Source organism: Dermochelys coriacea, chromosome 20, assembly GCF_009764565.3.
Source record: "Dermochelys coriacea isolate rDerCor1 chromosome 20, rDerCor1.pri.v4, whole genome shotgun sequence".
In the NCBI taxonomy this organism is placed as follows: domain Eukaryota; kingdom Metazoa; phylum Chordata; order Testudines; family Dermochelyidae; genus Dermochelys; species Dermochelys coriacea.
The window spans coordinates 1,272,317-1,296,158 of record NC_050087.2 but is presented as its reverse complement, the minus strand read 5'-3'; the positions used below and the strand labels follow the sequence as shown (position 1 = coordinate 1,296,158).

General features: G+C 52.9%; 2 protein-coding genes and 2 non-coding genes across 6 annotated transcripts in view; all 4 read left to right on the top strand.

Moving 5' to 3' along the window:
• The first annotated feature begins 259 nt into the window (after positions 1-259).
• Positions 260-17,098, top strand: KANSL2 (KAT8 regulatory NSL complex subunit 2). Of its 2 annotated transcripts, XM_038378511.2 has the most exons (10): positions 260-547; positions 1,659-1,916; positions 2,775-2,953; positions 4,199-4,313; positions 4,966-5,129; positions 7,064-7,230; positions 8,109-8,205; positions 10,888-11,141; positions 14,611-14,850; positions 16,070-17,098. In XM_038378511.2, the coding sequence occupies exons 1-10, from the start codon at positions 450-452 to the stop codon at positions 16,202-16,204; spliced, it is 1,707 nt and encodes a 568-aa protein (XP_038234439.1). In that variant the 5' UTR covers positions 260-449; the 3' UTR covers positions 16,205-17,098. The 2 variants fall into 2 exon arrangements, with proteins under 2 accessions (XP_038234439.1, XP_043362373.1); XM_043506438.1 differs by lacking the exon at positions 14,611-14,850 and having other exon boundaries at positions 406-547.
• On the top strand, positions 8,306-8,441 carry LOC119846175. Its single transcript, XR_005289775.1, has one exon. It is a non-coding gene; the product is annotated as a small nucleolar RNA SNORA2/SNORA34 family (small nucleolar RNA).
• LOC119846169 lies at positions 15,708-15,844 on the top strand. Its single transcript, XR_005289770.1, has one exon. It is a non-coding gene; the product is annotated as a small nucleolar RNA SNORA2/SNORA34 family (small nucleolar RNA).
• Positions 17,099-21,270: 4,172 nt separating the features above from the next.
• The window catches only part of NCKAP5L (NCK associated protein 5 like), a 28,365-nt gene continuing 25,793 nt past the window's right edge, over positions 21,271-23,842 (top strand). The window contains exon 1 of one of the 2 annotated variants that reach the window (XM_043506435.1): positions 21,271-21,380. The gene's annotated coding sequence lies outside the window, so the exon portion shown is untranslated. The remainder of the gene's footprint in view (positions 21,381-23,842) is intronic. The other variant, XM_043506436.1, reaches the window with a different exon arrangement.

Sequence of the window (23,842 nt, the reverse complement as noted above, 5' to 3'; positions counted from 1 at the left end):
CCCCCCGCCCCAGCCCCACGCCCCACCCTGGCCTCCTTCCCCCCACCCCATAGCCATACCCCTCCCGACCAGCCCCACCCCATAATACCCTCCCCCCCGCCAGCCCCGCCCCCTGGCCTCCTTCCCCCCACCCCTAGCCATACCCCTCCCGACCAGCCCCACCCCATAATACCCTCCCCCCACCAGCCCCGCCCCCTGGCCTCCTTCCCCCCCACCCATAGCCATACCTCCCGACCAGCCGCACCCCATAACACCCTCCGCCCCCTGTCCCCCTTCCCCCACCCCATAGCCATACCCCCCGACCAGCCGCACCCCATAATACCCACCCCCCCGCCAGCCCCGCCCCCTGGCCTCCTTCCCTCCCTGCGCCTTCGCCGCTCTACCCTCCGCCTGTTGCCCTGCCTCCGAGGGGCTGTTCCAGGCTCTCTGACTGATGGGTGTCTCCTCCAATGACCGTGGGGGCCTCCTTCTTCCTTCTGCGATTGGGTACAGGCTGGGCCAATGGCGCGGCCGGAGCGGGCGCCGGGCCGTTCTGGGTGCGGGCGAGGTAAGATGGCGGTGGCGCTTCCTTGTGGCGGGGACGGCGCGGCCCCCCCCCCCCGCAGGCAAAATGGCGGCGCCTTGGGGGGCGGGGGGGGAAATCTGGGGTCAGGCCGCGGGGGGCGGGGGGGAAATCTGGGGTCAGCCCGCGGGGGTGGGGGGTCAGGCCGCGGGCGGGGGGGAAATCGGGGGTCAGCCCGCGGGGGTGGGGGGTCAGCCCGTGGGGGGCGGGGGGGAAATCTGGGGTCAGCCCGTGGGGGTGGGGGGTCAGCCCGTGGGGGGCGGGGGGGAAATCGGGGGTCAGCCCGTGGGGGTGGGGGGTCAGGCCGCGGGGGGGGGGAAATCTGGGGTCAGCCCGTGGGGGTGGGGGGTCAGGCCGCGGGGGGGGGGAAATCTGGGGTCAGCCCGTGGGGGTGGGGGGAATAGGCGGGGGGTCAGGCCGCGGGGGGGCGGGGGTCAGCCGGGGGGGTCAGCCCCTGCGGGGCGGGGGGAGGCTCAGCCTGGGGTCTCCCTCCCCCAGTGGGTGTTCTGCAGTCCCCTCCCCATAGCCCTCCTCTTGGGGGCAGGGGCCCAGCACCAAGCCCCTGGGTCTGAGTGGGGCCCTGAGCCCACCCAGAGTACGGGGGGGCTGGTTCTCTGGGGCAGGGGTTGGGAGAGCCCCCTAGAGGGGGGTTAGCTGGAGAACAGACCTTCTTCCACGTGTTCCCCCCACCCGTAAGAGGAGGCCCTTAGTCATGGCACAAAATGCCCCTGCACCCCAATGGCAGAGTTTGCGTTGGGTCCCGCCGACTTCCCGGTGCTCTGCTGCTCTGCGGCCGCTCACACAGCACAACGGGAACGGAGGGGAAGGGAGATGCCATGAAGCTCAAACCTCCCAATAAAGAGCAGATTAAAGCCAGGCTGTGGGAAGACTTCCCTCCTGCCCCTCTCTCTTGTGCTGCTGGGCTGTCCTGTTTTGTGCCATGACACCCTCTGCAGAGCACAGAGACTTCTACTGAAACACTGACAAATCATTTGGTCCTATTTCCCTTTGGTGATGGTAGCAGGGGCTGGTCAGTTATACTAGCATCTGGAGGTTGCTCCAGCTCTAACGATTAGCTGTGTGTATCTGTTGCAAGTTTTGGCATGAACAGAATTCGGATCCATGTCTTGCCGTCAAGTCGGGGGCGTCTTACCCCTGTGCCAAGGCCCCAAGAACCTTTGTCATGTGCCTTTGCTCACCGCCAGTGTTCCCAGCCTCGGCTGGAAGGGCAAGAGTTCTGCATAAAGCACATCCTTGAAGACAGGAATGCTCCCTTCAAACAATGCAGCTACGTCTCCACTAAGAATGGGAAGAGGTGTCCAAATGCTGCTCCCAAAGCTGAGAAGAAGGATGGGTAGGTACCCGCCACATCGTGGTTACCTCTATCTCTAGCTAGTAGAATTAAAGTGACCTGGAGGGAGTATCTTGTCATGTGAAGGATCTGTCCAGTGGCTAAGGCACGGTGCTAGGAGCTCTGAGTTTTATTCCTAGTTAGACTGCTTTCTCATTGTGTGACCTTGAGGAAGTCACTTTGCTTTTCTGAGTCTCCCTTTAGCTATCTGCAAAGTGAGAACAGTAATCATCTGGCAGAGGGAATAAGAGTTAATTAATGCTTATAAAGTGATTTGAGATCCTTGGGTGAAAGGTGCTGGAGAACTTGTAGTGTTTATTGATGTGTTTGTTTCCTGATGCTGGCATCACTGCAACAAAACTTTATCTTCAGTGGGCATAGCATCAGTGCTGAAATATCTACACCCTCACAAAGATTTGTATCCCTGGATCTTTGAGTGGGTCCTCGTGAGATAAAGATGATCAGTCCTATGCATGTGGGCCTCTCTGCATGGACATTAAAAATCCTGTGTCAGTTTTTTGAAAGAGTGAGGGCTTTCCCCTATATCCTTCTCCCAAAAATCCCTTCCCTCACTTCACTGCTAGGCCACGTGGCTGCCACCTCTATGCCAGAGGTAACTGCATTTCAGTGGTTGTGCATGTGATTTGTAAATCACATGGGGTCCTTTGGTAGTATAGGAACTATACAAATGACGGTCAGAGTTGCTTGAATTTATCATTGGCGTCAGAGGAGTGGAGTGAAGACTCCTCCTTTTCCAAGCCAAGTGTCACTGAACTCCTCTCACTCTATTGCTATATTTGCCTTGCTGGTTGGAAGCTATGAATTCCATGAGCCATACAGCATTTTGTTTTGTCCCCTCAGTGTGTCGTTCTGTGCTGAACATGCCCGCAGGAACGCGCTGGCACATCAAGCCCAGATGAAGAAATCCAACCCCGGACCCATGGGTGAGACTCTTCTTTGCCAGCTGAGCTCTTATGCAAAGATGGAGCTGGGCTCCCAGTCTGCAGAGAGCAGCCGCAGTGAAGCGAGTCGAATTCTAGGTGAGAGCTTTGAATGAAATGGACAAGAAAAAATAATTTTGGGGAAGCCTCCTTCTCTGAAGCTAAAATACGAGAGGAACCAGCAACAAAGTCCCCCAATTTAATCCTGGAAAGGAAACAATCCCAAAGAATCTGTGGTAAAAACATGATGTCCTACAAGAGAGAGACTTGGCTTAGTGATCTGATCACTGGACCTGGATCCATGATCTCCTGTGCGACCATAGTTAAGTCACTTCACCTTTCTGGACTTAGGTTTTCCCCTCCTGTAAAACATGGGGCAATGCATCAGAGTCAAGTTGTGAAATTTAATTAATAAACATCTGTTGAAGTGCTCCTCCTATTATCCTATCAGATGAATCCCCTTACTTCTCCAGCTTGCAGGTTCTGTGCCCTAGTACAGTGGTTCTCAACCTTTCCAGAGTACTGTATCCCTTGCAGGAGTCTGATTTATCTTGCATACCCCCAAGTTTCACCTCACTTAAAAATGACTTGCTTACAAAATCAGACATAATCCCTGGCTGGGATGATTTAGTTGGGGATTGGTCCTGCTTTGAGAAGGGGGTTGGACTAGATGACCCCCTGAGATTCCTTTCAACCCTGATATTCTATGACATAAAAATACAAAAAGTGTCACACTGTTACTGAACAATTGCTTGTATTCTAATTTTTACCATACAAAATAAAATGTTTATAAAATAAATCAATTGGAATATAAATATTGTACTTGCATTTCAGTGTATGGTATACAGAACAGTATAAACAAGTCATTGGCTATATGAAATTGTAGTTTGTACTGACTTCCTTAGTGCTTTTTATGTAGCCTGTTGTAAAACTAGGCAAATATCTAGATGAGTTGATGTACCCCTGGTTGAGAACCACTTCCCTAGTAAATGGACACAACCTGGCTACAGGAGGTGCAGCTTCTGTCCTGTGGGATCAGCTCAGCAAGGAGCGAGCCAGCATTTTTCAGGTTTCTTGGTAGGGAGACGAGTATTCCATGGGAACTGTGTATTTTGACAGCCCAGATTTAATTGGTGACTTTCCTGTTCAAACCCTGGAGCTTACCTATGCTGTTTGGGGGTTGGGACATCTGTGATGTGACCTGTTTGTCTTTTGAAGAGCTTGGTTGTCTCCCCTCCTGCTGCCGGACTCCTGGCAGGTTCTTGGCTGTGCTGTGCTTGAGTGACCGCAGCCTAGAAGTGTGGCTGAATGGCCTGCCTCTGTAATGGGCTTCTTTCCTTTCAGACGAGGACAGCTGGAGCGACGGAGAACAAGAACCCGTGACAGTGGATCAGACGTGGCGAGGGGACCCTGATAGTGAAGCTGAAAGCATCGACAGTGATCAGGAGGACCCTCTGAAGTAAGACACATTGTGAATGCTTGTCAGTTGTGTAGAATGGGGAGCTTGCTGCCGCAGGATAGTAAGAATAATTTAGATTCTTGTTAAAAGACAATTCTAGGAAAAGAAACCGCATCTTCAGTAATGCTACAGCTAAAAATTGCAAATGTTGTTTCTCGTGAGTTACACCACATGCTGATCTCCAGATAGGGTCAGGAAGAAACACTTCCTCTGAGGTATGGATGAAAAGAAGCTGTTGCCTTTTTTTTTGTGTGAAGTATCTGGAGTTAGCCCTCATCGAAGAGTGGGTACTGGGTTAGGTGGGCCATTATTGGACTGTTCTAGTCTGGCCTCTTTTGAAATATGTAAAGCCAATGTGATGTTCAGTATTGTGTAGGATGCAGAAGAAAATCCTGCATTGCTCCAGTGTGACCAGGTCAGTCTTGTATATCTCTAGAATGTAACCACCGCCACTCCCTGCCTTTAGATTTGTATGCGCTGGCTGGCTTGCAGGTCTCACTTATTGGTTAGATAGCTTCACCCTGCCAGGTGTGCTGCTCTAGGCTACCTCTTATCTGGTGGAATCTCAAGGCTATTGGCTAACGTCCATAAAGCTCATGGCTTACTGTCCCTCACTTACCTGTGACCTATTGAATTTGGACTCTGTTAATAGACATGCTGGTGTGTACACAGCTGAGGAGGTGGCGTTGATCATGCGTGAGAAGTTGATCCGTTTGCAGTCATTGTACATAGACCAGTTCAAACGACTCCAGCACCTCCTGAAAGAGAAGAAGCGTCGATACTTGCACAGCCGCAAGGGGGAGCATGAAGCCTTAGGCAAGTACTGGTCTAGGAAGCCACAGCTTTGTATTCCTCTGGCCACAGGGCACAGTGCATGTATAAGCCACACAGACCTTTCTGTTTCTTAGGGGTGATTTCAGTTCTTCAGTGTGCCTGAGGGTGATGGTATTTGTGTTGTGTGTGTGGTTGGCCAAGTTCTTGAAGATTGGTCTCATGGTGAGTATGAAGGTTGCCCGATTCACTGCTCTTTAACATTTGCAGTGTTGTGAAGAAACAAGCCTGCAAAACCTGAATTCTGAGAGAGAAATGATTTTCTGTATGGGATTTCCTTTTTTGTTTTTTAATAAACAAAATGTTAGGGTGTGTAAGTCCTTGTCTACACTAGAAAAGATTTGCTGGCATTGCTGTTCTGGCAAACCCTCCTTGTGTACATGCCGCTTATATTCTACCCGTTTGATAGGCAAAATAAGCTACGCCAGCCAAAGCTCTTGATGCTGGTATAATTGTGTCTGCACTGAGGTTTTTGCTGGTATAGAAATGCCGTAAAAAATCATGCCCCAAACTGACACTGCTATACAGCAAAAGTTCCTCATGTAGACCTGGCCTCAGCATGGGGACTGAGGACTGGCAGAGGGGCCATGATCGGCACAGAAGGCTTTGACCAGTGCTGCAGCTTCCTCAGTCTGGGTTAGAAAGCCTTTCCCTATGAATTGGCAGAAGCCTAGACCCTCAGATGCCCCGAGCACAGGGATGAAGAGGATGAAGCAACCGGTAAAGCTCTCTCCATTGGGAAGATAATGTGCTAAATGTATGAGATGCAGTTATTTCCCTGACCAGCTCCATTCTCTAGGCCCTCTGTCTCCATCTCTGCTTTTTACATTCCTGGCAGATGGCTTGCTCTATGGCGCACCCACCCTTAAGACCATCCCATGGCCTTCACTTTCCCTGACAGATTTCTTCTTCCAGACTTTGTTTAATTTCACATGCATACACGGTTATACTTGTAAAAACCATACATACAAAATGTATACTGATAAAACTTACATGCTTATCATTTTCAAAAAGAAAACGAAGTGGGGAGAAGCAGGGGTGGCAGTGGGTCATCCTAAGGATGGCAGGAGAGGCACTTGCCTCCTGCCGACTTCCTGAGGTCTAGAAGATGATCTCTGGAGGCAGTTGTTTTTATAGTTCAGCTAGTGAAACGTTGCGTCATGTAGCTGGCTGTGCTGCAGAGCCACATGAAGAATGCCTTCGCTGTCGTCATCTCCGTGGGTAACTTATCCTGCAAAAATACAGTATACGACCCATTCTCTGACAAAAATAAGACTATTTATTATATGCAGCAATATTTTATAAAATATTTTATAAACCAATAATTTGGTGAAAAAGTCCATGATGAACAGTCAGGTAAATGCAAAGTTATGAACAGTCACATCACAACATTTGCACATTAATAAACTTTTAAAGTGGATCATGTAGTCAACTTTGGAATAATCTATAAGCCAAGTCAAATTGCAATTCTAATTGTAGGAATTCATATACTATAGTCCGAATACAGGTTTGACCCATCAAGAGTTTCAGAAAGGGAGGAGTCCTTTAAAAATACTTACAGACTAACCGATTTACTTAAAGATTCCTTCTGTGCCCCTTGGAGTAAGTGGGATGAACTTGCTGGAGGCTGCACTGTGCTGTTCAGACCTTACCAAAAGGCTTAGTTCCTGCTCTAACTGCAGAGCTCAACACCACCAGAATATGGAGCTGTTCAATACCTCTCTAAGCAAGGAGTCCGCAATTGGAGGCCTTCCATAGCCAGCTAAATGGGCTGGCTCCCTGCATAGGAAATCCATCTCCAGTCTTGTTTAGTAGCGAACAATGGAGTCCTCTCTAAACAGAGGAGTTTCGTTTAATCTGACTGCAGCAGTCTGGGCAATGTTGTGTAATGCTGATTACCTTCTGTCTGTATCTCCCAGGGAGCAGCCTTTTGACAGGCCCAGAGGGGCTTCTGGCCAAGGAGCGTGAGAACCTGAAGCAGCTGAAGTGTCTCCGACGCTATCGGCAGCGCTACGGCGTGGAGGCCCTGCTGCACCGCCAGCTGAAGGAGCGTCGGATGTTGGCAACTGAGGGTGCAGCCCAGCAGGTACTTCATGCTGTAGATGCAGGGAGGTCTGATCTCAGGCCTGTTTGAGTTCCAGACTCGCTTAGCTCCCAGGTCTCCTCTCCCTCCCCTCCTCATGGGGATCATTCCAGCAAGTTCCATGTACATCCAGTCCTGCCAGATTTTTCATTGTAAAGCCCTGTCTTTGGGGATATGTACATCAGACATAAATACTCACTCCTGGCAGATGCACGGCATATGAAACCTCAGCCAATGAGTGGGGAGTTCTGTTGGGCCTGCTTTTATTAAAGAGACGAGCAGTTATAGTGTAGACCCAAAATGTAGATCTGGAGAATTTTTCCCTTTAAAGAAAGCGGGGTGGGCGAGAGGCTAATATAAGTAGGAATAGGTTTTCATCACTTGTCATTAAACGGAAATTCTTTTTTTGTTGGAGCAGGGAGAGTTTAAATATTCCTTGGGAGCCCAAATGTAGCCACCTTGTGTTGTGCCGGAGAAGCCAAATTGAAATTGACTGATGCAGTTGTTTCTGTATGGGGGGGTGGGGAAGCTACCTAAATGTTTGAATGAAATTAGAGAATGGGACTGATTTTAAACTCCCCAAGGCAGGGGGTTCAGCCCTTCCATGATGACACCTCCCTCCCCTGCCAAAAATAGCAAACTGGGAATGGCTGAGAATCCATGTGCTAAGGCAAGAAAGTTCAGTATCTGCCCTGAAAATGTGGGCTGCCTCAGAACCTGAACTCTCACTGACAATAAAGTCACAAAAAGCTGACATCCCCATGGCAGACCGTCGCTCTAATAGCAGAATGTGAGAGTCCTGCCAAGTGGCAGGTCTCTCTCCAGTCAGCAGATGGGCAGTCCTGTGTGGCTCTGATCTCTTCTCTTGGGCTCCTCTACAGGCACACACCACTCGTTCCAGCCAGCGGTGCTTGGCCTTTGTTGATGACGTTCGATGTTCCAGTCAATCTCTCCCCATGACCAGACACTGCCTCACTCGTATCCTTTTATCCTCTCATCTGTAGTAAGCTCCACATGTGACTGTGCTCCAGCAGCATGATGTGTACTGGGGTGACAGCTGTTTTGATCCTTGTTTCTGTTGGCCCTGAATCAAGGCCATCGGTTTGCTGTAGCTGTTGGTTTCAAGCAGGAGCCCAGAGGAATGCCTTCCCATGGTCTGTTGGCTGTTCCAGTGTCTCAAAAGGGAACAGCCAATTCAGTTGGAAGCAACAAGCGAACCATGGAAGATTACAGGACAGCCACAGGCTAATTTCCAGCTGTGTTAAACTAAGATAGAAGTAAATTGGTCTTTAACTCATAATGTAATCCTTGAAGAATCCTGGCTGTAGATGCTGATAAACATCTAGAACAGGGAGGTATTGGGTGGAGCCTTTTGTGAGTTAAGAATAAATCTTAGCTCCCCTGGGAATTGTCACAGGTCCCTAGATCTGCCTTGTCTGTCTTGGATTCCCGGGGGGGGGGAGGGCGGCACGGCTATTTATTTAGTGCACGTCCACACTGAACAGTGAGCCTCATACTGTCTCCATGAAATGTTTGTGAGTGACTTCAGAGCAAGTCTGCTTGGCTTACAGATAAAACGGTGGGCCAGCCCTGCAGATTCCCACTGGGTTCTTTCCAGCTTCTAAATCCCCACAGTAACAAGCCACATTCTGCTCCTGGTTACACCTGTGCAGCCCCCATTGGTTGTAGGGGTTTACACTGAGGTAACTAGAGGTGGAATTCGGTGCTGCATTTGGAGCTTAATTTTAGCAGTTGTTGCTGATGTGAGCCAGAGTCAACTCCAGCTCCCTCTCCCAGAGTCATGTTGGCTGAGTGGGGCTGGCAGCCGAGGAAATTATGAACTTTGTTTTGTTATTAAAGTCAGCAGATCTGAGTCTGGTTACACAAAGGGAACAGGTGTGTGAGGCAGGAAATGGCCATTGTTTCTCCAGGATAAATGCTCTTAAAATGGCTTAACCCAGGAGACATTTGCAGCTGGCTAGCTTAGAGCAGTGCAGGCAGTGAAAGGACTGTATAAAAAATGTCTTCTCTTATGTCTGATTCGTGTCTGCTATTTACTGACACAAACAAGATTTTACTTTGGTCAGCCCTGCTGAGCTGATAGTCATAGAAGAACCATCTGTAATCTGTTCTGCTTCGTGCATTGTTGATAGACTCCTTGGCTCGGTTTGGTTTTCAGGAAACTAGATTGTTGGTAATGATGCGTGAAACAGACAGAACCCATCTGGATTCTCCTGTTCCAAGTGGGGTTGGTGAGTTTGATAAATCATGTTTTGATCCGAAAACTAAGCACTTGATCTGGAGTCACTAAGAGAGAGTAAAATCCAGAGCCCCACCCTGCTTGTTTATACAGAACCTCTTTTCTGATGGCATCTGCCCTTGAGCATCTTATAAACCTAGGCTCCTCTGGTGTAGGCTCAGTACTGGTTCCTTTAGTTTGAATTACTAGCTTCTTTAAGTCTGACTGGGAATCTTGTCTGCGTATTAAGAGATTCCTCGGTGTGCATGTGTGGAGGATTTAAGAGGAAATGGTCATCTTGAAATCTGGTCAACTTAAAAAAATGAGTTAAAAGCTCTTCCAGGTCCTTCTTCTGCGTTGGAGTTCCCTGCCAGTTTGTGGTTTTACAATCACTGTGTTTTTAGTGTTTTTTCTCTCCTTTGATGCCTTGCATAAAAAGGGAAACTGTGAAAGTAACTATGCACAAAGACTTAGTAACTAGTTATTTTTGCATGCCTTGACTTTGTGGGTGGGTCTGATTCGAGACGCCTTAAACAAGCCCGATTTGTCCAAGCGTGCTGAGTGCCCAGTCTCTGAAAATCCATTTAAAGTGCTTCAAGTTTCAAATCCAAGTCACTAGTCATTTGGGTTGGAGTGCTGTCATTCACAAAGTGAACAAACTGGGGGAGAAATTGCTCTAATTTTTCATTTACACAGAACTTCTGAGATTACTGTAACAGTAATAGGCCACAAGTTACCGATGGGGGTGTGATTTTACATTTGGCAGGGTTCCTTTAAGTGGTCTTCAAACAGGATGTCAGTCTGTCATGTTCAGCAGGGGATTGTTCTTGTTCTAGTTTCGATAGTGAGCGAGTGGCAGTCCCCAGCTACTGTCTGCTGCTGGACAACCTTAGAAGTAGGATGCCATTGGAGCTATGGTCTGTTTGTGATTAAAGGCAGGAAATCCCATTTATGCTATTGGCAGGAATAGTTTTTCCTCTAGGCACTTTTAGGTACAGAAGAGATGAAAATCCGGAACTAAATTCCTAGGTTTGGAAAAAGCTGTGTGCACACTGATATAAACACTGAGCTCCCTGCTGCATGGTAGATGTGAAGGTTTGTGCAGATACTTATGATTTATTTGCAGTGGCCCATTACATTGCATTCGTAATGCTGCCCATCTGAGGGTCTGGGTGGGAGTGCTTTAAAGCATTCAGCTAAGCCTCGTAACCCCCTCTCCCTCCTACCAAGGTGTCAATAATATCCCCATTTTACAGCTGGGGCACACACAATTGACCAAGGTCACTGAGCAGCTGGGGACTAGATCCCTGGTCTCTTGAGTATATGCTTTGGCCTCGGCTTTGTGTCCCAGGACAAGACACCTTTCGGTAGCTGGTTTCTCTGCCAGGCTCTCTACGTTCCCCTTGACTGCATCTTCCCAGATATTTGTCAGGACACCAATCAGACATTGTTTAAGCTGTGCCAAGGGTCGGAGGACGCGCCCTGCGACAAGCCTGTTCCTGTAAGCCTCTCTGAGGGTCCCTGCTGCCCGCTTCATCTCCAGCTACCACCCCAGATGTACGTACCCGAGCAGGTGCTGTCCGTTCCCGAGGAGCTGGACGCTGCCCCGACGGATCTGTACTTGAGCACTGCTGAGCTCCAGCCCACCGAGAGCTTACCCCTGGAGTTCAGCGACGTAAGTTGGAGCAGCCACATGATGTGCAGTAGTGTGGTGTGCAGGCATGATGTCCTCCAGTGAATGGAGGAAGAGCATTGCTGTCATCATTACGCAGGCTAAAGCCATGTTAAAATATCATGTGGGGGAGGGGTGGGGCTATAAAGCAACAGATCCCAATGCCTTTGCAAACCACATAACCAGGTATCACTGAGAAGCAGCCATCCCTAGGATAGAGAGCCCGCAGCGCTCTGCGTGACATTGGGGTGTACGGGTAGCTAAGGCAGACCCCCTACTCTTAGGAAAAGAACCCTGGGATCTTTAACCTCCACGCAAAACAAGCAGGATCTCTAGTTTTGAGGGACTCCTGAAAGGTCTGGACTTGGAATACAATGCCTAGGTGTCGTGGTACCTGTGGTGGTGCGGGTTTGCCTGCTCATCTGAGCTATTATATTGAAACTGCATAAGGTTCAGAAAAGGGCAACAAAAGTGATTAGAGATATGGAACGGCTTCCGTATGACAACAGATTAAGAAGACTGGGATTAGAGGTATGGAACGGCTTCTGTATGAGGAAAGACTGGGACTTTTCATCTTGGAAAAGAGACGACTAGGGGGACGTGATAGAGGTCTATAAAACCATGACACGTGTGGAGAAAGTAAATAGGAAAGTGTTATTTACTCCTCCTCATAACACAAGAACTGGGGGTCACCAAATGAAATTAACAGGCAGCAGGTTTAAAACAAACCAAAGGAAGTATTTTTTCACACAGCACACAGTCAGCCTGTGGAACTCTTTGCCAGAGGATGTTGTGAAGGCCAAGACTATAACAGGGTTCAAAAAAGAACTAGGTAAGTTCATTGAGGACAGGTTCATCATTGGCTATTAGCCAGGCTGGGCAGGGATGGTGTCCCTAGCCTCTGTTTGCCAGAAGCTGGGAATGGGCGACAGGATGGATCACTTGATGATTCCCTGTTCTGTTCATTCCCTCGGGGACCCCTAGCATTGGCCGCCATTGGCAGACAGGATACTGGACTAGATGGACTTTGGGTCTGACCCGGTATGGCTGTTCTTATGTTACAAGCAGGCACAGTGGGGTGAACTGAAACTAGAGTTTAAGCATCTCCTGCCACTTGCCTAGGGTGACCAGATAGCAAGTATGAAAAATCGGGATTGGAGGGGTGCCCTTGGCACCTATATAAGACAAAGCCCCAAGTATCAGGACAGTCACGATACTGTTGGGACATCTGGTCACCCTGCACTTGCCCTTCGCCAGTACCTCAATCAATTCCTTGTTTTTGTTTCTAGTCATTGAAGAAAGAACCATCTCGTGTGAGGTGTGAGAATTCAGAGGGTTTGGGAAATGTTTGTTTTGGTGGGGTTTTAACCTGATGGCTCCTTTACAACTGCAAGTCTATTTAAATCCATATTTAGGGGCTTTTTTAAAAGTGGCTTTTTGCCTCTATCCCATAAAGGATGCACAAGGGTTTAATCCCTGGATTACTGGGATGTCCTGCATGCGGGGTAAGCCTCCATGTTGAAAAATCCTAATGAAATGTATTTAAACAAAAATATTGTAGGTGCTCTGAACTATCTTCTAATTTATAAAGCAAGAAATGTCTCATTCAAATATTGCCAAACTCTCCACACACTTTATCCCAAAACAGACTTTTGGAACCAACTTAAAAATAGCCGGACAGGAATGCTGAGAGAATCCTTTAGCCGTGGGGGCCCTAGAAGCCATGGCATTAATATAAGAGACCATGTGCCACCGGTCCAGTGACTCGAAAGCCCCAGAGCGCTGAAGCTGCTTGTTAGGAACCTAGATCAGCTGTGGTTGCCATAAAGGCATGAGCTGATGCCCATTAAAGTCAATGAAGCCTTTCCATTGACTGCCGTGGGCGTTGGGTCAGGGCCTCCGTTTTCTTTGCCCTGGGGTTTGAATGTTTGCATGGCAGAACTGGCATGCTGCTGCATGCAAGAACAGTCTTTGGGGGAAGAATTTTGTCAGGCCAGAGACGTGTTGGAGCTGGAGCTGTTCTCTTGGCCTGTGCAGGACGTTAATGGCTGTTCAGACAGGAATTCAGGAGCCTTATCTCTGCTTCTGGCCGTACTCTGAGCTGGGCCTGGCTGTTGGCTGGAAAGAAGTGGCCTGCTTTGGAACAGCCCTACTAGCATGTGTGATTCTCCATGCTATTGAGATAAGCATGGGTCTGCCTTGCTAGAAGCACACAAGTGATCAGAGACCTAGGGCCTCTCGTCCTGGGATTCATTCGGTCAGAGGGATCCCGGAGGGAACCTTTCCATGCTCCTCCTTGAGAGGACTCAGAGCTTTGTCAGCATCCAGAGCCTCTATGTTTTATCTAGTGTAACATTACCCTGTTAACATGTCACCAACATTCCACCCTCCAAAGCCAAAACAAATACCCTCCCCTAACAGTAGCCTCCGACCAATCCTGGCCTCCCATGTCAACATTATCATCAGGAGGCACAGCGGCTATGTATTTGTGAGCCTGGCAGAGTGGAGGAATAAAACGGGAGTGGGTAGATAGTTTGCAATGGTGCCTGTCCGGGTACCCAGAGAGAGCTCTGCTGGAGTGTGATCATTTGTGTGGGTCCTGTGAGGCTCCTGAGAGACTGAAATTAGATCCTCACCCAGACCTATTGCCCCCACCCCTTAGTTGGGTACTTGCCCCTTCTGGGTCATCCAGTCTGTGGGACAGTGGTAGGTCATGCAGGGCTACAGATCTCTGGGTCCTCAGACATTTCTTCAGTGGAAGTTCAGCATTTCCATCCCAGATTGTAATGCTGCTAGGGAGAGGCAGATTTCTTTACTGGCTCAGTGTGCTGTACCCAGAATTCCAAACCCTTGGTCATCAAATAAGGGAAGCCCCAGACAGGCCGGTTTTTCTTCGCGCTGGCATGGTTTGGAGGAAGAGAGAAACTGATCTGACAGCAAGTCTAGAATTCCTGGTGTCCCAGTGCCTGCTGCTGACTTCCTCCCTCTTGCTTAGAATAGGGCTGAACTATGTTGGCATGGGTCATTGTGGGGGAAGTTTGCCCTGTCACTGTCTTTGCCTGCCCTGGGGTTAGAGGATTCGGTCTTCAAGGCCAACAGTCACCACCTTCCACCCCTAAAGGCCTCTAATAACATGGCCAAGTAGGGAGGAAGATCCTGAGGAGCTGGAATAGGATTGTCCCTGCCTCCGCTGCCCTCCATGTGAAGCTCTGTTTTCTAGCAGCCTGGTGGACTTAGGACCTACTGCAGATGGTAGCAGGGACTGCCTGGGCTCTGCCCCCTTTGGATTCTCCCAGGACTTTCAGACTTGGTGAGCCCGTGCAGCAGAGCTCTGGGTGCCCAGCACTTCTAAACTCAGGACCATGGTCTTTGCCCTGTGATGTAAGTGGGTAATGTGGAGAGGGGGCCCAAATCTCACCTCTGTAGTCCACTCAGCCCCTTGAAGCGTGCTGGCGGGTGTTTTCTCTTGCAGGATTTGGATGTGGTGGGAGATAGCATGCAGTGTCCCCCTTCCCCTCTGCTCTTTGACTCCTCCGGGGCCCTGGAAGATCAGGCGATCAAAGATATTGCTGAGGCTGCTGTAGACATACTGGCCCGTGAAGAACCTCCTCAGCCAGGCATCCCAACCCAGTCCACCCACCTGGACAGAGGGAGCTCTTCTGGCCAAGCCACCTTGCCAACTATGGAGTCTCATGCAGAGCCACCTGCCCAGGTAGAGCGGGGGATGCGCCTGGGGCTTCCAGCCATGAAGCAGTAGCAGTAAAGCTCCCAATCTGGGCAGTATTTCCCCTCTAGAACTCTGTAAGGAGTTGGACGAAGGGGGAGTTGCTCCCCTTTTATGAGCTACTAGGTCAGCTCTATATTGGCCAAAGCTCCATGCGGCTGCTCTCCCGTGGAAAGCCAGCCGTGGCCCCACTCTGCCCAGCCATATCACGCCCTGGTGTGGATGATGGCATGTTTCTGGGCATTAGCTGATTGCCTGCAAGGGTCAGGAAGGAACCTTTCTCCTATAGGCCTCACTGCACAGCTGAGCTAGTGCACTATTTGTGTGTGTGTGGAGTGGGGACAGACAGGATACATCTCTGTCTGAGGTATTGAGGTGTGGTCTGCACTGAAGGCCTGTCTCTCCGGTGTGATTCCAAAGGAACGTTTACTCCATCACTGTCTCGTTTCTACCTTGCTCCTCCCAGGCATCGAACGCCCTCTCCCTCGCTGGTGACATCCGGCTCAGCCAGGAGATTGCTATGGGGTTGGCCTTTTCTCTGAAGGTGGCTGCTGGGAGCCCTTTTCCCTTCCCTCCGATTGCTGGGGTGGGCTGGATGCTGCTGCTTCAACAGCTGAAAGGGGTCTCTGGAAAGCAGCGACCTTCCCTTCTGCCAAATGCATCCGATGAAGTGAGCTGTAGCTCACGAAAGCTTATGCTCTAATAAATTTGTTAGTCTCTAAGGTGCCACAAGTACTCCTTTTCTTCTTCCAGGAGCTGAGCAAGCTGCTCCCAGCTCTTACCAGCCTGGGGCATTAGGGCCTAAGCTTGGGATTCAAGCTGGCAGTGCTGAAATGCCCCAGCGGCAGGCCCTGAATCAAGGCCATCGGTTTGCTGTAGCCGTTGGTTTCAAGCAGGAGCCCAGAGGAATGCCTTCCCATGGTCTGCTGGCTGTTCCAGAGCCTCTTGCAGGGAACAGCCAATTCAGTTGGAAGTAACAGTCTGCAAATGGAGGCCTCCACCAGGAGGGGGGAGGGCTGGACTGGAATCGCTCTGGAGCTCCCACCCTACTCTGGCCAGCAGCTGTCCTGGCTGCAGCGCCTCGTGGCTCCTGTGCTGAATGCTGCTCGTGTGCATATGCGTGAAATCCTTCCACTTGGAACCACGAGCCAGGCCCTAACTCGGTCAGGTGCTGGGCTTGTGACTGTGGATTTTCTGTCTTTAACAGAGTCACCTGCAGACTAGGATGGGCGGGCCTGGACCAGAGGAAGACAGGAAGTTGGCAGAAGTTGCAGTCTCCACCCGGTCACATGGAATCCTGGCAGCAGCCAATGGGAATCCAGAACCAGCCTCCATCAGCTGATAAGATCTTGGATTGGAATCCTTTTTGATGAAAGTCTTGGCCTCCCTGAAAGGGACCTGAGCATGAAGTACATGTGGATGGCGGAGTATGGTAATCCAACACTTCACCTTTCCACCCGAGAATTGCAGCCAGATGAGTGAAACTGGGGAATGGTGAAATGTCTGGCCAGAAGCTCATGTGACAGGTTCCAGTTGGTTGCTTTCCTGCCAGTCCCTCCCCCTCTTTCAGTTCTGGTTCCTTTTGGTGAAGCCTGCCAAAAGCACAGCTGGCTAGTGAGACTGTGTGTCATTCCCAGTCAGGGTAGAAGAGACGTAGAAAGGGTAGGCGGCTCATGGGACGTACACTCAGTTGGTGAAGTTGTGATGTATCCATGGAGAGGGGTAAATGAGCCAAACTGAAAGAGTTTTCCCAGGTGGGGACTGAACATTCTCTAGTCAGCCTGTCAGGGATGCATGCGCTAGGCAGAGGCTTGGCTTGTTCAGACTGTAGCACCATGTACTAAAGCAAGATTCTGTCCTAACTGTCTCCAGTTCATTCTAGTGTGCAACGGCTGTCATTCCTCTGGCATTGTAAGTCTGAAATTTGACTCCTCACTCTAGCTTTAACCGATGGACGAGCCCGTAGGGTGCTAATCGTGTGTAAAATAACAGTGTGTGCTGTACAAAGTTTCCAATTTGTAATCAGAACAGGGAAATTTCCATCCCCCCCAAGAAAAAACGGACAATAAAGAAATCAGAAGAAAATGACTGTCCATGTTCTGGGGGGGTTGTCACCTCTTGCCTCTGCTGCCACAAAGTGCATCGAGATCCTCCTGTGAAAGGAGAAAGGTAAAATGGCTTGTAACGCTGTCTGGAATTAGGGGCTTCATTTAAATTTGGGTGGCGAGTGTTGAAGGAAAAGGGAAACTCCCCCGTTCTCTGGGGCTGCATATGTAAAGCAGAGCATGAGCACTAAGAGCAGATGCTCCTGCGGACCTGGGATACTGTCGCTAGTCTGGGAGCAGTTTCATTGTTCGTAAATACTCTGCACGCACAAAAGATTTTCGGGGGGAGGAAAGAAGGGGGGATCATAACTGAAGGAACCGCCCCCTGCCTGGAGGAAATACAACTTTACGTCATCTTGGCCCCTGTGTAACTTGAGAGCAGCCAAAGGGGAGAGACTGCAAGGGCACAGCATCCTCTGTGTCGGAACTGTGGGATGTGTGCCTCTGGGGAGTTTGTGGAATGAAAACCATGTGGCCGCAAACCTCCTGAGTCTTGCCATGTCCAGTAAAAATACACACGGGCATGTTTCACTCAGTCTTACAACGTGAAACCCCAAAAGATCTGCTGCTGCTCTGTGGTTTGGTGAGAGCGGCGCCTGCGTAGCCCTGCTATGGGGCAGGGGCTGCCAGACTTTCCCATTACAAATCCCCTATTTTTAGGGCTTCCTCGCTCTGCGCACAAGGCCTTGGCCTGGGAGCCAGGGCTGGAGTTGTTTGTGTAATTTAACCGCAGAAGCAACTCCTCAGTTAGAGGAATGGTGAGGTTCAACCCGTTCCAGGCTTTGATTTGATTTGTGTTTATTGAATTGTTGCTTCTAGCAGTCCCAAAGTCCCCTGCGAGTCCTGTGTACGTCCTGCTGGGCTAGAGCCTGGCTCCCTGCCGTGCATGGCTGGGTTTTGCACATTAGCAACTAAGACTGCCCCTTCCTGCAAACAGCATAGCCATAGTGCTGACTCCCGGTTCGCTCAATGGAGCCCGTGTGCAGGATGGAGCCCTGGTCCTGCCAGTGAGGACAGCCAGACCCCTGGTGAGTGAGCCCTGTACAGAACGGCAAGGATGCTGCATGGCAACCCAGAGTCTCAGGCCTGGATCTTGCGAATGGTCCTGGGGGTAGGGCCTGCTTGGCAGTGCATGTGCCGCCCTTCCTTTCGGTGAGCGCAGCAGCCCGCTGTCTGTCCTTTCGGTGAGCGCAGCAGCCCGCTGTCTGTTTCGGAAGGCTGGGTGCTTGCTTGCCCTTGGGGGAGATGTGCAAAGGGAGGTTGGGTTTCCATGGGCTCAGGCATTTAAATGCAGCAACACATGTGCATCCCCTTGAATGTTTTCCTTTCCCTCTTCTCCCCTTCCCTCTGCTGTGCTCGCTGACCGGTGGTACCTCGCCCTGAGGAGTGGTACTGAGCAGAATCAGTAGCACCCGTCTGTCGTAATCACTCTGACTTCCACTGTGCTCAGGAGAATTCATTTGCTCACAGCTGACATTACTGCTCCTGGCCTTGCCCATGGACAGGGCTTGGGGTATTTATTAGGTGTGTGTGTGACAGTAGGTCCCAGCAGCCCCTGTCAGAGCCTGGGCCCCGTTGGGCTAGGCATTCTACACCCAGAACACAACGTGGTCCCTGCCCCAAGGAGCTGTCGGTCTCCCTGGGGTGGGGATGCTGTGCAGTGCCTATTCGGGCCCCCAGGGAGCATTCCTACCCCATATGCTGGCAAAGGGCCGGCGGGGCGGCCCATAGCTGTAACAACGTTCCACATCGCTCGTCGGCTCCACCAACCTGCTGCAGCGTTTCCAGGGACCCCCCAGAAGCAGCGTGCACTGGGAGGGCAGGCGCCTGTGGGTAGGATGGGTGTGGAGGGAGCAGGGGGCTGCTGGCCAGACATGTCGCCTTTTCTTGGTGCCCGTCTGCCCTATTTACAGGCTGCTGCGCTGAAGCCCGTCTGCTTTGGGAAGGATTTTGGCGGAACCCAGGGGTCCTGACTCTCCCCCTCTGCAAAGCCGCTAGAGGCCACTCCTCCTGGAGCAGGGGATGGACCCCAGAAAACCTGCTCCTTGCACAGACGGAGGGTGCTGGAGGGAGCATGGATTCCAGGAGGAGCTGGGCATGGTTGGGGAGCAGGCTGTGGAAGGGAGGGTGCCGGAGCTGCCGGAGGAAGGAGCGGGATCAGGAGCATCCATGGGGAGGTACTTGCAGGGTGAATGGAGTGAACTGGCCATGCCCTTGGTGCATGGTTGCCCAGAGGCTTTTCTCCTGGCCCATTATTAGCAGTCTGGAGAGCTGGGGATGGGGTGGAGCCCCCCCACCCCCCCCCCAGAGAAGAGCAGCCTGAGCTGCTGGCTTGCTGTAAGGCACCTTGGCCTTCTCGCTCCTGGTGGAGGCTCCAGCCAACCTGTCACATGAGCTTCACAAGTCATGGCTAGTTCTGCCTCCCAGCACTGTGTGAGCTAGAGAAGGCTGTTTCCGGACCGTCTCCACAGCCCTCACCACCACCTTGATTTCAGCAGAGCTCCATGCGTGTAAAGACCTGACTGCACAGATCCAGGGTCTCACCTGTCTGCCAAGCACTAAAATGCAGCTACCTCTGGGATGGAACATGGCAGCTGTTCAACAGCACATGGCAACGTTAGAGAAGCATAGGGGGGGAAGGGAAGTAGCACTTCGTGGGGGAAGGGCGAGGCAGAATGCAGCTGCCCAAGTGAGACTTTGGCCGGATTCTGGACCTAGCACTTGAACAGCCCAGTTTGGTTGTGACTGTAGTTCTGTCTCATGAATGATGGCAGGCTCACCGTACCTTCTCCCAGGCTGGAGCAATGGGGTCAGCGCTGGTTCTGAGGGGCCCATGCTGAGCGACCTCCACAGCGACCTACAGCACCAAGCATTGCTCAGAGCTGTCCCACTCCTGAGCTGACTCTCCTTAGCTTGCGAAACACAGGTGCCCCTAGTTCCTTTAGCAGGCCATGCACCAGCCCCTAACCACAGTGCCTCTGCACCTGGGACCATCTCCCCTCTGGCCTACTGAACCCTCAAAACGGGCTTTCGTCTGGGCCATGTAGCGTGGGTGTGATGGGTGCATCTTGCAGATGACCCACAGAAACCTTGATGTGCGTTTGCCCCACCTGGCGGCCTGCTACCTGGTCACCTGCCTGGTTGCCAGCTCCTCTGCGCCAGAGGCTGGAGGGGGAAAGGCCAGCGGTATGAAATCTGCCAACACCCTGGCACGTTGGGCTCTTTGAGACAAGAGGTGGCAGAGAAGGGAAACTTACCAGCTAGTTACAGGAGGGGATGTGTGTTGTACCTGCCAGCATCCTGGCCACGTCGTCTTGCTGCACCTGGCAAAGGTGGGACGTCTCCTGGCGCTGCCAGCAGGCCCCTGAGATGGAGTCTTTGTCCGGGGGCCCTGCAGCTACTTGGCAGCACTAGAGCTGGTTTCTTTTGCTGGGCTTGTCAGTGAACAGTGCTGGCATTGTGAGGGGGCAGGGAGGTAACTGGCTCTGCTCATGGGCCTCAGAGGGGTAAATCTGACACAGATGTCAGAGATCAGAGTGGCATGAAGCAGCCTGGTTTGGTCTGCGCATGCTGGAGCCAGAGCTGGGAGCCATTAAGACACCTCCAGCGGGCACGGAACCGACAGAAAAGTCCGTGACAGGGGTGTGGGTAGGAGGGGGGTTAACATGGGACGGGGAGAGGAGCCCGGGGGGTCAGCGTGCTGGTGCCACTGGCTGGAATGAAGCCGGGTGGCGGAAGGGATGGATGGGGCAGTGGGGGGACGGGGCCCTGCCTGGCTGCGGGAGGTGCCCGGGAGCTAGCGGCTGAATGCGGGGTGCCCTCGGGCCCCCTGGGTGGTGTAGCAGAGGGGATGTGGCCCACCTTGGCACAGGCGAGAGGCCAGTGTTGCAGCTTTCCGAATAGCCGCCTCTGGGGCAGAGTGGAAGCAACCTGCCCCCAAAGGGTCCCCTCGGCTGGGCGCTGGCTACACCGTGTGCTGTGTGACCCCCCTCCCAGGCAGGCTAGACGGGGCCAGCGGTCTGGGCTCCGCTGCCCCCGGGGATCAGCGGATGAGGCCCTGGTGCGCTTAGCAAAGGCCCCTGGCCCCAGGGCGCAGCCGCTGCCTTGGACCCCCCATGGCCGTCCGTCCGTCCCCCTTGGGGGCAGGGCCCCCCCAGCCTCCTGCCCCGGGTTTCGAACCAGCGCAATCTGGGCTGCCGCGGGCTCCCAAATGGGAAACATCTGGCGGGGAGCGCGGCTGGACCCGGCGCCGATTGGCTGCGGAGGGTCAGGCTGCGGGGGGGGGCTCCCCCCCAGCCGTGACATCACTTCGCCTTCCACCCGGAGTGGCCTCCGCAGGCAGGAGTCCGGGCTGAGCCCGTCTTCGGAGCGCGGCCCCGGGCCCGGCCGTGCGCCCCCCGGCCGTGCCGCTGGGTGAGTCCTGCAGCGAGCTCCGGGCTCGCGTACCCGGGGCAGCTGTGCGGGGGGGGGCGGCTGCGGACCGGATCCCCCCGCACCCCGCTCCCGGTGCAAATCCGGAGCCGCTCCGTGCAGCGAAGTATCCAGCGAAGTTGTCCGGCCGCGTGCGCTGGGGGCCTGGGGTGGGGGGTTAAAATACAACTTTAAGCTGCGTCTGCGTGTTCCGGGCTGGGGCGGAAGCTCTGCCCCCCCTCCCCCGGCCTCGGACAGACCCTCGGGGACCGGGGCCCCCTTTGCGCAGCGCGGCCATTGCTCGCAGAAGTGGCCCTGGAGACTCCGGGGGCCCTGGCGCCTGTCCCCCGGAGCTGCGGCTCCTAGTCCTGCAGAGAGGAGGAATTCCTCGGGGGTCCTAGCTCGGAGCCCCCTTCCCAGCTCCTCCTGCTCCTCCGTCCCAAGCTGCCTACCGGGCCCCTGGTTCGGGATTGGGGCCCTCTGGAGGCTGGGTTTGGGGGGTGAGGATGCCAGGTTGGCCTGTGGTGGGGGGGCTCAGCCTTACCCCGGCCCGGACTCTGGAGCATGTGGTCTGAACGCTGTCTGGAGCACTGCTGGCAGTCAGTCGCCTGGGCCAGTCAGGCCACCCTGTTAGTGCCATGCACAAAGGCCACCCCTGCGCTGCAGGGTTATGTAAAACAGCCCTAGAGCAACCCTCTCCACTGCCAGAGACCCCGCTGCGATAGATAGGAGGACAGGTAGGGTGGAGGGTATGGCCTGGGAGCCGGAGTCAGGACTCCTGGGTTCTATTCCTGGCTCTGTCACTGGGTGAGCTTGGTAGGTCCCGGCCTTGCTCTCTGCCTCAGTTTCCCTATCTATAAAACTGGGATGATACTGACCTGCCTGACGGGGTTCTGAGTCTGCCTATGAAGGGAGAGTGCTGAGCAGAGGGTTATTATTAAACTGCTGTCCCAGCTTGGATTGAGCCCTGTGGCTGCTCACACCAGCTCTGAACTCGGCCATCGCTAGGTGGTGTCCCCTGCCCAGACTCAAGCTGGGGCAGGGCGTTAACCTTCTCTCTGACCCTGCCTGTCTTTCGTGAGCTCCATCAAACCTTTTCTCCGGCACTCGGAGATTTTGGCCAATGTTTTCAAGACCGGGCCACTCACTTTGGTGCTTGAACTTTCGTCCTGAGATGCCCCAAGCTCCGAGGAGCACAGAGCCACTGGAGCTCCTGCTGCCTTTAGTGGGTGTTGTGGGTCACTCGTGCTTCCAGCCCCATGTGCACCCACCCATGTGCCTCTGCCTGTCAGATCCAGCTGTGCTTCGCTTCTCTCTCTGCAGCCCAGAGACGGCCCTGCTGCGTGTCCCGGAAACTTGCCAGGCCATTGTATCGTTTTTTAAAACCAAGTGAGCTATTCTTAGTGGCCACTGCACCCTGCCAGGGTCTAAGGAGCTGTGTGTGTAGGAACCTCGGCAAACCCCACCTTCTGCCTTTGCCTAATGGACATGTCATGGCCCAAGTGACAGAGAGTTAAAGTAACTGACCTGTTTCCTGGTGTCATCCTCTGACTTGTCACTGAGAGGTCAGCTCAGGATCTCGGCTCCAGAGCAAGCTCTGGCCATTACTTGTTTTACATTTCCACCCGGGAGCCTGTTCTTGTTTGGTCGCCGGTGTTTAAAATCTCCTCGCCCGGGGACCTGACTGGTTTGGCCTTGCCACATGGCTGGGGCCAGTCAGTGTTGTCATCGTGTTGCTGAATCAGGCTTGCACGGGGCCCAGCTACACGCCAACGTGAGCTTCCTGCATGGGGTGAGATGGGGCAGGCTGCCTGCATGAGAGGGCAAAGCTGGCCCTGTGCGTTAACACCGGACCTGTGTCCTTAGCAAAGGCTTCAGCACAGAGCAGGGACCCAGTTAAACCTGGTTGGAACAAGCCCAGGTCACTGTGGGAGAACAACTCCCACCAGCTATGGGGGGTGGGCAGGGAAAGTCAGTGATGAAGGAATTCGATGGCGGAACGTTCACTGGATCACAGCTGCCCCCTCGATCGTTTCAGTCTGGTGCCAAGCTCATTTCCTTGGCTACTCTGAATCCAGGGCTGGGGAGGGCTGGCAGGAGCGGGGGGCTCTCTCTGATTGTGGGGGGCTCCTCGGACTAGCCCAGTTAACTAGCTGTGGGATGGGGAGGGTGTGGCTAGCAGCAGAGGCTGCAGTGCCAGCCCGACGGGGCGTTCGGTCAGTAACGGGGCTCTGGGGAGAAGGGCCGGAAGCCGGCTCAGCAAAGAGCGAGTTTTTGGCCGGTTTAGTTCATGGGCCGCGTCGCCTGTCAGTTCTCAGAGCCGTGTAGCTGTTGGGCGGGTTGGGTTTGAGCCTCAGGCCATGGGCACGGTACGGTGCTGAGATTGCTCCTGCAGCGCAGGGGTAAAGCGCCGGGAGTTGTGTCGATTGCAATGAATCTGCCTCTGAGAGAGCCATCACCCTGGG